Source organism: Lissotriton helveticus, chromosome 2_1, assembly GCF_964261635.1.
Source record: "Lissotriton helveticus chromosome 2_1, aLisHel1.1, whole genome shotgun sequence".
Classification (NCBI taxonomy): Eukaryota; Metazoa; Chordata; class Amphibia; order Caudata; family Salamandridae; genus Lissotriton; species Lissotriton helveticus.
In genome coordinates this window covers 22,797,098-22,813,459 of record NC_136059.1, presented here as the reverse complement: position 1 = coordinate 22,813,459, position 16,362 = coordinate 22,797,098, and the positions used below count along the sequence as shown (strand labels likewise).

Here is a 16,362-nt window from a genome sequence, read left to right as displayed (position 1 = left end):
AAAGACAGCGGCAGGAGGCAGAGCTGTGGAGGGAATGCTGTGTGGTCAGTGGCGATGATGTGGGATCCTGAAATGTGAGGTCAGTGATGGATAGAGATCTGAGGGCAATCGGGTCAAATTGAGAACTCCAGAGAAATTGACGCAAGTCAAAACTATGAAGATAACAAAGGGTAGAAGAGGGAGATCTAAGAGGCCATTACTTAACTAATATACGGTAGATATCAATGAAGGCACACATTGGATTAAGATTAGTTAAGATCCCTTTTGGGTAGTTACCTGTAAAGGTACACCCTGGATTTAGATTAGTTAAGATTCCATTTGGGTAGTTATCTTTGAAGGCATGCGTTGGATTTAGATTTGTTAAGATAACCCATTGGTAGATATCAATGAAGGCATACATTGGATTTAATTTTTTTAAGATAACCAGTTCAACAGATATTCATGAAGGCACTTGTTGGATTTAGATTTGTTAAGCTAACCTGCTGGATAGTTTTCTGTGAAGGCATTAATTGGATTTAGATTTATTAAGATACCCATTGGGTAGGCATATATGATGGCATCCATTGGATTTAGATTTGTTAAGCTAACCGTCTGGTAGATATCTGTGAGAGGACTCATTGGTTGTAGATTAGATAAGATATAACACATTGAGTAGATATCTATGAAGGGACTCGTTAGATTTAGATTAGTTACAATAACTCATTGGTTAGATTTCTGTGAAGACATTTGTTTTGTTCAGATTAGTTAAAATAATCCATTGGGCAGGTATATATAAAGGCACTCAGTGGGTTTAGATTTAAGATACTGGATACATCGAGTTCTTTAATTGTATTGAGAACTGTAAAGATACTTGTGCCACAGAGATATGAAAATATCCTTGTTGGATTTAGATTAGTAAAGAGACAACCCATTGGGTAGGTATCTATGAAGGTTCTCATTAGATTATGATTAGTAAAGAGATAACCCATTTGATAGATATCTGTGAAGGCACTTGTTAAATTAAGATTAGTTAAAATAACCCATTGGGAAGATATCGGTGGAGGTACTCATTAGATTAAGATTAGTAAAGAGATAACCCATTTGGTAGATATCCATGAAGGTACTCGTTAAAATAAAATTTGTTAAGATAACCCATTGGGTAGATATCTATGAAGACACTTGCTAAATTAAGATTAGTTAAAATAACCCATTGGGTAGATACCTGTGAAGGTACTCATTAGATTAAGATTAGTAAAGAGATAACACATTGGGTAGATATATGTGAAGATACTCATTACATTACGATTAGTAAAGAGATAACCCATTAGGTAGATATCTGTGAAGGTACTCCTTAGATTAAGTTTAGTAAAGAGATAACACATTGGTTAGATATCTATGAAGGTACTCGTTAAATTAAGATTAGTTAAAATAACCTATCGGGTAGATATCTGTGAAGGTACTCATTAGATTAAGATTAGTAAAGAGATAACACATTGGGTAGATATCTGAGAAGATACTCATTAGATTAAGATTAGTAAGGAGATAGCACATTGGGTAGCTATCTTTGAAGGTACTCATTAGATTAAGATTAGTAAAGAGATAACACATTGGGTAGATATCTGTGAAGGTACTCATTAGATTAAGATTAGTAAAGAGATAACACATTGGGTAGATATCTGTGAAGGTACTCATTAGATTAAAATTAGTTAAGAGATAACACATTGGGTAGATATCTGAGAAGGTACTCATTAGATTAAAATTAGTAAAGAGATAACACATTGGGTAGATATCTGAGAAGGTACTCGTTAGATTAAGATTAGTAAAGAGATAACACATTGGGTAGATATCTGTGAAGGTACTCATTAGATTAAGATTAGTAAAGAGATAACACATTGGGTGGATATCTGAGAAGGTACTCATTAGATTAAGATTAGAAAAGAGATAACACATTGGGTAGATATCTGTTAAGGTACTGATTAGATTAAGATTAGTAAAGAGATAGCACTTTGGGTAGGTATCTGTGAAAGTACTCATTAGATTAGGATTAGTAAAGCGATAACACATTGGATAGATATCTATGAAGGTACTCGTTAATTTAAGATTAGTTAAAATAACCCTTTGGGTAGATATCTGTGAAGGTACTCATTAGATTAAGAGTTGTAAATATATAACACATTGGGTAGATATCTGTGAAGGCACTCATTGGGTTTAGATTAGTTAAAATAACCCATTGGGTAAATATGTATGAAGTCACTCATTGGGCTTAGATTGAAGATTACTATTACGTCGAGTTCTTTATTTGTATTGAGAACTGTAAAGATACTTGTGCCATAGAGATATGAAAATATCCTTGTTGGATTTAGATTAGTAAGGATGCACAATAGCATGCGTCTTTTTGGAAATGATGTCTATTGGGACAATCGTCACTTTGAGATCTGTAACTATTCCCACTAGATTGGAATTTACCACGGCAAATGTTACATTAGGTTCTGAAAGGACATTTATTGGAGTGTGAGATTTTAGCACACACTTCGGGTTCTGTCTACCGATATATGACCAAGTACTTGTTACAATGCAACCTGCCGATTGTCTCATTGAATTGCAGATTATGTACTGCACTATTTGAGTTCAGCAATGCCAAGAAACGTATAAGATTGAGATCTGGAACCAAGTATTAGAATTTGAAATGAAAAGACACAATGGATTACGATTTGTAGAGACTCTCAGGTAAATCTGTAAGGACATTGATTGGCCAAAAATCTGCAAGAATACTCTGTCGTTGCATTGCTCAGTATACTGTCATTTGACAAAGGTTTGTGCAGACACATGTTGGATAGACTTTCATAACATTCATTGTTTGAGGGTTGATATCAGCGGTACAAACAGCTGTGAAGGAACTCGGCTCAAGTGCTGTGATCTCTCGGCTAGACTGCTGGTGCGACGGAGATGGAGAGCTCAACAAAGAGGTTAATATGATAGAAACATCCCAGGACAGTGATAGAAGACCCAGAATAGTGCTCTTGATGTGTTCAATTGTTTTTGTGACAATATTGTCCCACGTTTGAAGGGAGGTTGTCTGTTTCTCTCTGTTTGCGGTGTGTAGATCTATGTAACATTGCACCAGCTGAATGGTGGTGTGGTTCTTAAGAGATAGATTCAGGGTTGGTTTAGCTGTGGTGGGTGTTGAGATAGGGTAGTGCCACACTTGATATGACAGTGTGTATGTTTGTGCATCAGGTGATGAAGGGATCTGCCTCAGCAGCTTGCCATTGTTACATTGAAATGAGGACAGTCTCTCAGTGCTAATGACGTGTTGCGTTGGGTGTTTGTGACGTCACTCCAGGCATTCTGATACATGAATTCACATCATGTTATTTATGTGGCTGCTTGTTGGCGTCTGTGCTTCTTCTTGTTGTTGTTGAGTAAATCCCAGTATGTTATGTTCCAGATCACCCGTGGTCCCTCTAAGCGATGTTCTCCTCGGTCGTGGCTGCTTTGTAGATGACATTCGGCTTGTCCTCTGAGTTCATCCTAAGAAGAAACCATTGAGGGGATTAGAAAAGAGAGACGGTGCAAGGGAATTCGAGAACAGTGCAACTGGGAGAGCAATAACAAATAACACCTCTTGATTCGAGAACATGTAAATATTCTCACTTACACTTGAGGCTATGCGATTATGTCCACTTCAGGGATCAAGAAAGATGACAGACAATACAACCAAGTTTCTTATTCCTAGATAAAGATTTATGATGCTGTGAAGCATCAAGCCGCTGATCGATGTAAAACCAACGTAGACTCTGCCTGCAGCGGACTCCATGTTCCCATCTTGACACAAGATCTCAGTGTCATAAGCCAATAAGGACAGCAAGAGGTGGACACACAAATGAACAGGGAGCAGCAGCATCCTTGGTTGAGTCTACAGTAAAGAAGACAAAGCTCAGAGGCACAACTCGCACTTCTTGATCGGCATTAGTCAAGAAGGACGTGCGTCACCTGAAAGCTGTCTAACGTGGATATTAATAATAACAATATCTATCAGAGGGATAAAGAGCTATTCTAATGTAGATATTAATAATAACAATATCTATCAGAGAGATAAAGTGCTATTCTAATGTATATATTAATAATACAAATATCTATCAGAGAGATAAAGAGCTATTCTAATATCGATAATAACAATATCTATCAGAGGGATAAAGAGCTATTCTAATGTTGAAAATAATCTCTAGCAGGGAGATAAAGCGCTATTCTAATGTTGAAAATAATATCTAGCAGGGAGATAAAGTGCTATTCTAATGTTGAAAATAACAATATCTAGCAGGGAGATAAAGTGCTATTCTAATGTTGAAAATAACATCTAGAAGGGAGATAAAGCTATTCTAATGTCAATAATACAAATATCTATCAGTGAGATAAACAGCGATTCTAATGTGGATATTAATAATAATAATATCTATCAGAGAGATAAAGAGCTATTCTAATGTAGATATTAATATTAACAATATCTATCAGAGAGATAAAGAGCTATTTTAATGTCGATAATAACAATATCTAGCAGGGAGATAAAGAGCTATTTTAATGTCGATAATAACAATATCTAGCAGGGAGATAAAGTTCTATTCTAATGTGGAAAATAATATCTAGCAGGGAGATAAAGTGCTATTCTAATGTTGAAAATAACAATATCTAGCGGGTCCCGCTGCGCCCTCCTGGACTCTGGACTTTTGGGGCTGAAAGGTCCGAGCGCTTAAAACCGTCTTGAGGCACCGGCAGGGCTGCGAGCAGTACTGCAGGGACTCAATATCCCAAGAGTCCCTGCCTGTCACACCTGTGGCTGCTCTACCTGCCGGTAACGCCCCCGCCCCCGCCCCTTCTTAACAGCGTTGGAGGAAGCCTGCTGTGGGATCTTGTATTGACTGTCCGTTGCCGCTGGGAGCCGGATTTTAACCCTTATTCTTTTGCCAACCCACGCCTCGCCGGACCCGCTCCGCGGGTCCCGCTGCGCCCTCCTGGACTCTGGACTTTTGGGGCTGAAAGGTCCGAGCGCTTAAAACCGTCTTGAGGCACCGGCAGGGCTGCGAGCAGTACTGCAGGGACTCAATATCCCAAGAGTCCCTGCCTGTCACACCTGTGGCTGCTCTCCCTGCCGGTAACGCCCCCACCCCAAGCTCTATATAAGAGTTAGAGGATCCCGCTGCGCGGTAGCGCGCGGGAGCGCCCGGGGCTAAGCCCGGGCAAAGGGCGGGCCCTCTGTGGCCCTCCGAGACCTGGAGAGTCTGGTCTGGCCCACACCCTTTGGCAGTGCTAATATCGTCCGGTTGGTGTTATTAGTGGGACAATCATTATTGTAAGTTCCCTTTTTATCTTTTTGTGGTGGGTAATTTGCATACGGTAACAATTGATTTTAGGATATATGTTTAATCCACCAGCGGGAATGTGCACCCGGGAAACTCGCAGTAAGTCAAAACTTACTGGATCTTTAGATAATTTTATTGTACGCACAAATCAATTAATTGACGAAGGTATCGTCCTTATGGAAAGGAGGGTATCCCAGGACCTCGCAAATGCGAGAAGGTCCTCCTTGGGAATTATTGCATCTGCACGTACCCCCGCCAAAAACCTTTCCAACCAGGACTCTAATTCCATTCTCCCTCCACTTATCTGCCCCCTTACCAATGATAATCAGGCTGTTCTACTTGCTCCTCATATTTTGACTCCCTTGACAGTTGTTTCCCCTGCTAAGACTCCGGAGGTAGGCATTGCCCATCAGGATGTCTCTTTATTGCTGAGGGGTGTAAGGGAGGGTGCAGTTCGGAAAAACTCTAATCCACTTAGTATGAATAATGGGGTTACCACATTGGGTGTTGATGTTGTAGGAGGCCCCATAGAGATTGCCAATAACATTATTGACATTCAGGATGGATGTGACAGCCTGGCTACTCCAGCTCAGGATACTGCTAGTCAAGAGGCTCCTCTTGGTCCCCACCTTTTTCCACTGGGTATTCCCGATAATTCAGATCCTAATATTAGTCTAGCAAGCCTTTTAGAGTCCAGTTCCTTGGATGAGACAGCAGAAGGCTTAGAAGATACAAAAGGTATATTTATGAGTGCCTTAGCAAAGCTAATTAAATCCCTACTTGCCCCCTTGGAATCTAGACTACAAGGGATCGAATTACATTTAAAGTCCATATATGAAGAAGGGAAAACCATACCCTGTATCCCTGCCCACCCAGTTACGAATACTCCGGTACTTCCTAGTATTAAACCAGTAGTACCAAAGCAGACAACAGGGGGAGCTGTAATTGCCAAAACTCTACCAATTCCAACATCATTAGCTAAGAGTAGTAACAGAAACCCGCCCATTTTAATGCCCAACGCTCCACAAAAAATCCAGAGCTCTGATAATCCTAAAATCCCCGTGTCTAAACCACCATCTCACAACCCAGTAAAATCCAAGTCCCGCCATAATATCAATTTACCACCTGATGTTTGCCCTTACGTATTAGTGTTAACAGGCGTTCCCGAACTTGCCCCTTCAACATCCGAATCTTTTTGGGCTCTCAAGAACAAAGTCTGTCACTGGTTAGATCAAAATTACCCTCCACCTTCAAACATTAATAGTAAAATACTTATGGTTGAGAGGGCACCGTGGGTGGGCGAGAACAAAAACAACATACAGGGGGACTGTGTTGTTGTGTCCTTTGAGGACTCGGGTGTGGTGGAATATATTTCTGCAGGACCACCGCTCACTAGTAACTCCTCAATCTCAGCTAAACCCGTATCCAATTTCTACATGGTCTCAGACTATCGTGGTAATAGGTGGAGTTGGCTGAGAGGTCCCAAACAAACCAGAAGAGGAACAAAAGGAGATTACCTGAAAGAGCATAATCCAAACCAGGGGTACGGGAGAAATCTAGCATATCCCACAAGGGAAAGTCTTTTCCATGATACTATCCAGCCAACTGGGACCTGGGCTGGGAATTACAAACATAACACCTTGAGTCAGTGGGACAACGGCACTAATGAGGGGTGGAGTGTGGTTCCGAGAAGTTCAGGTAGACCACTGTACGGACTTAACCCCCCTAATAGAGCTTGGCCAGGTCCCCAACTCAACCCCTGGTCTATACCTTGTTATAATCATTACAGCGGGTTGGAAAACGTAGATTGACTTCTAGCTACCTCCGTAGGAGAAGTAATAAAGGACTGTTGGAAATGGGATCCCTGGCTGGCCAGGGCTTTCGCCAAAGTCAGTCAGAGACCACCACACCCAAGTCAGGGCAAGGGAGTTACACGCCAAGATAACCCCTACTCACCCTCTAGGTAACGTGGCGCGAGCAGCAAGGCTAAACTTGGAGGCGATGTAGGCTAAGTATTTGCGCACGCACCCCAGCAACAACAACCAAAGGCCCACCACAAAGGAAACTCCACACAAGGTCATATAAAAATAGCCTTTGTATTACACCAAAACACATTAGATAAAACACACTTTACAATGTGCCAGAGGCACGGGCAGAATTTACAAGGGATTATTTACAAGACAGGGCCACCTGGACCACTGTCAGGAATCAGCACTTTTAGAAGTAACAATACAATACTTGTAGGCCTAGAACTTAGAACATAGCCTATCAGACAGTACCTTCCGTCCTGGTTGCACGGGATAATGCGAGTGACCTCCTTAGTAAACTTGAGCGGGCGACCCAGCGAAGCGGCACGGCTCAGGGGAGAGCGGCGCTGCTCGAGGCTTGGACGGGCTGCCGGCACGGTACAAGCGTTTCTCTGGGGCGACCAATGTGTGCGGCTCAGAAGAGGAGGGGGAGGCAGGATGCGGGCGACCCAGCGAAGCGGCGCGGCTCAGGGGAGAGCGGCGCTGCTCGAGGCTTGGACGGGCTGCCGGCACGAGCTGCCGAGGGGAACGAGCGAGGCACACTTCAGCGAGGCCCCAGGGGCCCAGGGAGATCAGACAAGTCCCATCAATTTGGCAGGGAAGGCACCATAGAGTCCACTGGTCCTGGGACTCTGGTCAGGGGGCAAGCTTAGTATCAAGCCCTTGGGATCACTTATAACAGAAGATCACTGTAACACAAAATAGGACATAAAGCACAAAACCAGTACCCACTGGTAACTGGTAAGTCCCCCCTACGCAATCCTAACCACCCTAGGAACAGGTCACGCAGGGAACCAGGACCTTACTAGCACCACCTGCACTAGCAAGAACAACCACCTCAGTATCACAATACACATAGGGGCATAGACCTGGGGACAAAACACATGATGCAGAACCTACATTCAGCGGTGTAAGGAACACATGACGCATCAACACACGTTCAGCGGTGTAAGGAACAGGGCACATAATGTATCAACAACACATTCAGAGGTGCAGAACACAGGGTGCGCAAAACATACTACACATTGTACATTTCCTAACACCCAAAAGCAATAGGACATAGATCAAAACAGCATCTAAACCTTTAGCGTAGAACTCACAAAGTCCAGGTTGCGCCACTGCGCCAGAACCTAAACGTAGCAGCTGCCCACTACTTGCTGGGCAGCTGAGGGACAGAACAGGGGGCCTAAACGCGGCAGCTGGCACTAAGTGCTGCGCAGCTGGGGGAAGGCCAGGGATGAAGGAGTGCGCCTCACTCCTCAGTTCACAGTACATGTCCCTAGAAAAGAAAGACCTACACGGTGCAGCTGCCCACTACTTGCTGGGCAGCTGGAAGACAAATCTGCGCCAGGGGCCCTCACTGGCCCCTCAGGAACACTGCGCCACATTGAGCCATCTGGCTCTCAGAATAACTGGCACTTGAGCCTCTCTGGGCTCGTAAAACAAGAATGCCCCCTGAGCCTCTCGGGCTCTCAAAAGAACGTTGGAGCCTCTCAGGGCTCGGAAGCAACGTGGGGCCCAAGAGCCTCTCGGGGCTCGAGAACAATGGGGGCGGTAGGCGGAGTCCCTCCCGGGGGACTCGGCATTAGGGGAGGCCTCACAGGCCTCTGAACACAGCGAGACTCGCTCTGGAGGGGAGGGGCGGGCACCGGCAAAGTGCCCCGAAAACCCCCCTCCCCTCAATGCACTCACCGGCTCTTCCTGCGGCGGCTGCTTCTCCTGGGCCGGGGCTCCCTCTCAGGCAGCGCGGGGCTCCTCTTCAACACCGGAGCCCCGCCTGCACTTTCAATCGTCCTTCCTCCGCGTCGGGGCTCTCCTCTCGCTGGGGGAGCCCTGGGGACAGACACAGCTTCCCTGGCCGGGCAGGAGCGCGGGGTGGCCTCCCGTCCGCTCCCTGCCGGGCTCTCCGTACTTCCGGGTGCGCGCGGGGAAGCCCTCGAGGTCGGGCCAATCCCTGCGCGGCCCCAAGATGACGCGTCGGGAGTCCCTGCAGACGAGGACCAATCACAGCGCGGCGGCGGGACTTCCTCCGGCAAACCGGAAGTCCCGCCCCGCATCAGGCACCGTAGTGCCTGACTTCCTGTTTTGCGGCGCTCGGGCCGCGGCGGTGAATCTCGGGGGCATTTCAGAGGGGTGGCACCCTCGAGAAGCATTTAAAACATAGAAGCGAGGTGGGCACTCGCTAAATAATTAAATAACCGGGGTAGCACCCATAATTAAGATGAGAGTGCCCACAAAGCACTCTGGCAGATAAAGGGCAGGAGCGCGTCCCTCCGAGGGAAAACGACAGCGCTCTGCCCAGGACTAGAAATAAAGCGCTCTCCAGCGCTAGGGCACACAGAAAGCCACAAAGTCCTTCAGGAGGTGGTCATCAGCAGTCCAGGGGCTGGGCAGGGCCCAGGGAGGGCAAGCCTTCCCCTGGGCCCAAGCAGCAGCACGCCCCTGGCAAGATTCAAGTTGGAAACCAGAACAAGAACATTTTCATGGGGTCACAGCCCCTCTTTTATACACCTTTTCCCTTTGTCTTTAGGTGCAGGGTGGGGGCAGAACCAGTCGCAGCTGGTTCTGGAGCACTCTTGATGGCCCAACCACCCATTCTATTCACTGGCAGGGCTTGGGTCATCAGTCACACCACAGGGGGGCGGAGCCAGCATTGTGTGGGGAAAACCCAGCCCATCCAGGACACAGGTACACTCCTCCCACACATCACTCATGCTAATCTCCCACTCACCACCGGGGCAGACCCACACAGACTTCCTGGAGCCTGGCATCCCAGCCAGCTCCAGCCAATCACACGCCAGCACCCTCACAGCACACGTACAGCCATGTCTAGAAATGGCGCTTCCCTTCTAGACACATACATGCTGCATACACCATCTCGCAGCATTCACTCCCCCGAGTTCACACATACCAAACTTGACCATGCACACCTCACGCATCAGGAACTACCAGGGACACAGACATTCCCCATGCATTCCTATGGGAGGGCAGGCCAATCTCACACACGCACTCAGGGAGAGCACGCACTTTACACTGCGCCACAGTGTCAAAGTGCGCAAAGGACAGAAATCACTATAATTTAAGGCAAAAAGTTCAGGGGTGACCCTGCCAGAAGGCCCAAGTCCAACACGACCCCCTTCCAGCCAAAACGCAGGGTAGGCCAATCACCACCGTGATGGACTTCCCTGCTTGGGGCGATAGAACACGGACGCGGGCCCGCACTGCAGGGACACCCTCCGGTTCTACGCCAAGTTGATCCATAAGACAAGCACATCCTTAAAAAAAACACAGGCCCAACTAGGCTACCCCACTGGTACTCCTTAGCTGTCCACGGCTAGGACCAGGCCCTAGGCCACCTAGATACCACTGGTCCTTGCCAATACACAGAGTGGGGGGTAGTAACCCCTGGCCTGCACTAGCCATTCTCCACTCCCTCTCAGTGTAGTTCCAAACTACCACTGATCCTTCAACCTAGGGTCCGCACCCTCAGGCTGACCAGAGGTCACGGGCAGGAATGCCCCACCCTACCTCTATTTCCGAAGCACCCTCCAGAACACAACTCTCCCACCAGTTTAGGACCTGACTTCCTCAGCAGCAGTGACCACAGTCAGACCAGCACAAGATCGGTGTAGTAAGGCGTTGCACTTTGCGGGTTGCCAGATGCGGCACAGGCGGCGGCTCGCGGACCGCGTCGAGACGGGGACGGCGAGCGGCATAGATTGCGCGGCCGAAGGCAGACGCGGCTTAGTGCGGTGCCTACAGGACACCAGGCTGGTCATGACAGATAGGTCACCACTCCCTTAACTGGTCTACCACCTGGGATTCAAATTCACCGGATGCACAGGGGTCAGACTCCCTCTGACCCCCTTCCAGAGTTCTGCACCCTCCCACTGTAGAACAGGGTCCCTCCACTTAAGGTAGGCCCCACCTGCTCTCAGGGTAGTACCACAACACTCAGCCAAGAACCCTAAAGATCCCTGCTAGGCCTGTACCACCCCTTCTGGGAAACACAGGGTCTCTTCACTTAAGATGAGCCCCACCTGTGTTCACAGGGGTACCCCTAGAAGACAAACCGGCCAGGACACTGGCTACAGTCGCCCTGCCGTCCAGGACAGGCAACACCTGAACCTGGCTCCCTAACCTAGGGACGCTACCCTTTGGTTAGATGCCTGGCGCACCAGGACTTCTACAAGTTGAAAACAAAAATCTAAGACTTTCTCTCCTCCTTCAGCAGCAAGGCAACCACTGCAGGTCAATACCCCATACAGCTTACCTGGTTCCTTCTCTTCAGGCAGGAGTTCCCTCTTGTAACTTCAGGACACTACATACAGTTGCCCTTACGTCCAGATCCGGAAACACCGGCTACTGGCTCCCCAACCGAGGGACGTACCCTTTGGTCAGATGCCTGGCGCACCAGGACTTCCTTGAGGGTGACACATCACTAATGTGTCGTGTACAAGTCTGCCTGACACTCATGACAGAAGTGGCATCACCATGGTCACTCACTGGCGACACAACCCTTCTGGCTGGCCCCTGACCCACTGGCTCTTCCACTGGGGAACCTATCCCCCTCGCACCCCTCCATCTGGACTTCTGCACCCTCCCAACTGGAGCGGTACTGCCAGACACCAGAACTACTGGAACCCTGGTTACAGAGGTTTCACGTTCTCCAGACACTCTGGAAGATCCTCCTCAAATGACCTATTGGTACAGCCTAGGCCCCCGACCTGATGTTCCCTTCAGAAACATTCCAGGCCCTGACACTGGGTTTCGGGCACCTGGAGACATTTAGTCCCACCCACTCCTTCTCCTCTTGAGACAGGACGTGAGCCCCTACACCGAGACCTAGCTGGGCTACACTGAACCTCTTCCACCACGCTGGGCTGGAAGACACCTCAGACACTCCTTTTGGAATCACTCCATCCCCTATGCCTCTCTCCTCCCAGAACATTACCAACTCCAAAATTCTGTCTCTCAACAGACCACAGAAATCAAAAAGCAGGCTCCACTATCTGCAGACGTTCTTGGGAAAAGTTCAACACACAGGACTTAGGTATCTGAACAAAACAAGCATTCAGCAAGCTCCCCATCCAGAGAACTTACAAACACGTCCAGTGCCACACACCATTCATCCACACACACCCCTCCCCAGACTGGTAAGGCAGTTTCTACCACCCCTGACTTCTCAACCTGACCACACTTGACACAGGTACCATTACTCTAGGGCAGGGACGGGGGACACATGCACTGGACACACTCATGCTGCCACCACTGGATCACACCCTTCTGGTGCATCCAGAAAACACACTGCACATAGGGGGATGATCTACCCTCCCGAGCTAGGGACACCTAACTCAAAGTGCACAAGAAACACATTTCCACAGAAATGACATTTTTAGCAAACTCCATACAATAATCCCCAAAATGTTTTTATCTAAAATGCAGAGCTTTGTGGTGCAGCCAGCTGCTACTAAGGTACAACGCAAACACAAATCCTTATCCCACCACTGCCCGCCAATGTTGGAAATGGGATCCCTGGCTGGCCAGGGCCTTCGCCAAAGTCAGTCAGAGACCACCACACCCAAGTCAGGGCAAGGGAGTTACACGCCAAGATAACCCCTACTCACCCTCTAGGTAACGTGGCGCGAGCAGCAAGGCTAAACTTGGAGGCGATGTAGGCTAAGTATTTGCGCACGCACCCCAGCAACAACAACCAAAGGCCCACCACAAAGGAAACTCCACACAAGGTCATATAAAAATAGCCTTTGTATTACACCAAAACACATTAGATAAAACACACTTTACAATGTGCCAGAGGCACGGGCAGAATTTACAAGGGATTATTTACAAGACAGGGCCACCTGGACCACTGTCAGGAATCAGCACTTTTAGAAGTAACAATACAATACTTGTAGGCCTAGAACTTAGAACATAGCCTATCAGACAGTACCTTCCGTCCTGGTTGCACGGGATAATGCGAGTGACCTCCTTAGTAAACTTGAGCGGGCGACCCAGCGAAGCGGCACGGCTCAGGGGAGAGCGGCGCTGCTCGAGGCTTGGACGGGCTGCCGGCACGGTACAAGCGTTTCTCTGGGGCGACCAATGTGTGCGGCTCAGAAGAGGAGGGGGAGGCAGGATGCGGGCGACCCAGCGAAGCGGCGCGGCTCAGGGGAGAGCGGCGCTGCTCGAGGCTTGGACGGGCTGCCGGCACGAGCTGCCGAGGGGAACGAGCGAGGCACACTTCAGCGAGGCCCCAGGGGCCCAGGGAGATCAGACAAGTCCCATCAATTTGGCAGGGAAGGCACCATAGAGTCCACTGGTCCTGGGACTCTGGTCAGGGGGCAAGCTTAGTATCAAGCCCTTGGGATCACTTATAACAGAAGATCACTGTAACACAAAATAGGACATAAAGCACAAAACCAGTACCCACTGGTAACTGGTAAGTCCCCCCTACGCAATCCTAACCACCCTAGGAACAGGTCACGCAGGGAACCAGGACCTTACTAGCACCACCTGCACTAGCAAGAACAACCACCTCAGTATCACAATACACATAGGGGCATAGACCTGGGGACAAAACACATGATGCAGAACCTACATTCAGCGGTGTAAGGAACACATGACGCATCAACACACGTTCAGCGGTGTAAGGAACAGGGCACATAATGTATCAACAACACATTCAGAGGTGCAGAACACAGGGTGCGCAAAACATACTACACATTGTACATTTCCTAACACCCAAAAGCAATAGGACATAGATCAAAACAGCATCTAAACCTTTAGCGTAGAACTCACAAAGTCCAGGTTGCGCCACTGCGCCAGAACCTAAACGTAGCAGCTGCCCACTACTTGCTGGGCAGCTGAGGGACAGAACAGGGGGCCTAAACGCGGCAGCTGGCACTAAGTGCTGCGCAGCTGGGGGAAGGCCAGGGATGAAGGAGTGCGCCTCACTCCTCAGTTCACAGTACATGTCCCTAGAAAAGAAAGACCTACACGGTGCAGCTGCCCACTACTTGCTGGGCAGCTGGAAGACAAATCTGCGCCAGGGGCCCTCACTGGCCCCTCAGGAACACTGCGCCACATTGAGCCATCTGGCTCTCAGAATAACTGGCACTTGAGCCTCTCTGGGCTCGTAAAACAAGAATGCCCCCTGAGCCTCTCGGGCTCTCAAAAGAACGTTGGAGCCTCTCAGGGCTCAGAAGCAACGTGGGGCCCAAGAGCCTCTCGGGGCTCGAGAACAATGGGGGCGGTAGGCGGAGTCCCTCCCGGGGGACTCGGCATTAGGGGAGGCCTCACAGGCCTCTGAACACAGCGAGACTCGCTCTGGAGGGGAGGGGCGGGCACCGGCAAAGTGCCCCGAAAACCCCCCTCCCCTCAATGCACTCACCGGCTCTTCCTGCGGCGGCTGCTTCTCCTGGGCCGGGGCTCCCTCTCAGGCAGCGCGGGGCTCCTCTTCAACACCGGAGCCCCGCCTGCACTTTCAATCGTCCTTCCTCCGCGTCGGGGCTCTCCTCTCGCTGGGGGAGCCCTGGGGACAGACACAGCTTCCCTGGCCGGGCAGGAGCGCGGGGTGGCCTCCCGTCCGCTCCCTGCCGGGCTCTCCGTACTTCCGGGTGCGCGCGGGGAAGCCCTCGAGGTCGGGCCAATCCCTGCGCGGCCCCAAGATGACGCGTCGGGAGTCCCTGCAGACGAGGACCAATCACAGCGCGGCGGCGGGACTTCCTCCGGCAAACCGGAAGTCCCGCCCCGCATCAGGCACCGTAGTGCCTGACTTCCTGTTTTGCGGCGCTCGGGCCGCGGCGGTGAATCTCGGGGGCATTTCAGAGGGGTGGCACCCTCGAGAAGCATTTAAAACATAGAAGCGAGGTGGGCACTCGCTAAATAATTAAATAACCGGGGTAGCACCCATAATTAAGATGAGAGTGCCCACAAAGCACTCTGGCAGATAAAGGGCAGGAGCGCGTCCCTCCGAGGGAAAACGACAGCGCTCTGCCCAGGACTAGAAATAAAGCGCTCTCCAGCGCTAGGGCACACAGAAAGCCACAAAGTCCTTCAGGAGGTGGTCATCAGCAGTCCAGGGGCTGGGCAGGGCCCAGGGAGGGCAAGCCTTCCCCTGGGCCCAAGCAGCAGCACGCCCCTGGCAAGATTCAAGTTGGAAACCAGAACAAGAACATTTTCATGGGGTCACAGCCCCTCTTTTATACACCTTTTCCCTTTGTCTTTAGGTGCAGGGTGGGGGCAGAACCAGTCGCAGCTGGTTCTGGAGCACTCTTGATGGCCCAACCACCCATTCTATTCACTGGCAGGGCTTGGGTCATCAGTCACACCACAGGGGGGCGGAGCCAGCATTGTGTGGGGAAAACCCAGCCCATCCAGGACACAGGTACACTCCTCCCACACATCACTCATGCTAATCTCCCACTCACCACCGGGGCAGACCCACACAGACTTCCTGGAGCCTGGCATCCCAGCCAGCTCCAGCCAATCACACGCCAGCACCCTCACAGCACACGTACAGCCATGTCTAGAAATGGCGCTTCCCTTCTAGACACATACATGCTGCATACACCATCTCGCAGCATTCACTCCCCCGAGTTCACACATACCAAACTTGACCATGCACACCTCACGCATCAGGAACTACCAGGGACACAGACATTCCCCATGCATTCCTATGGGAGGGCAGGCCAATCTCACACACGCACTCAGGGAGAGCACGCACTTTACACTGCGCCACAGTGTCAAAGTGCGCAAAGGACAGAAATCACTATAATTTAAGGCAAAAAGTTCAGGGGTGACCCTGCCAGAAGGCCCAAGTCCAACAAGGACATTATAGATGCATCTGGTCTAGAAGTCTCTATGATAGGGGAGACTCAAGTTCACTTAAAAACCCATAATCCTGGTTCTCCAATCAAGTCTACTGAACCTCTTATCTCTAATAAAACCGGAGAAACAGTAATGGCGGAAAAGACAGAACTCCCGGTGACTAAAATAGG

The 16,362-nt window shown here is 49.3% G+C and overlaps 1 protein-coding gene across 1 annotated transcript in view; it reads right to left on the bottom strand.

Annotated features, from left to right (window-relative positions):
* Window positions 1-3,391: 3,391 nt before the first annotated feature.
* Window positions 3,392-16,362, bottom strand: part of LOC144817673 (uncharacterized) — a 499,177-nt gene continuing 486,206 nt past the window's right edge. Inside the window, exon 14 of the mRNA XM_078674403.1 lies at window positions 3,392-3,510. Within this exon, the coding sequence (XP_078530529.1) occupies window positions 3,444-3,510 (67 nt within the window). The 3' untranslated portion in view covers window positions 3,392-3,443. The remainder of the gene's footprint in view (window positions 3,511-16,362) is intronic.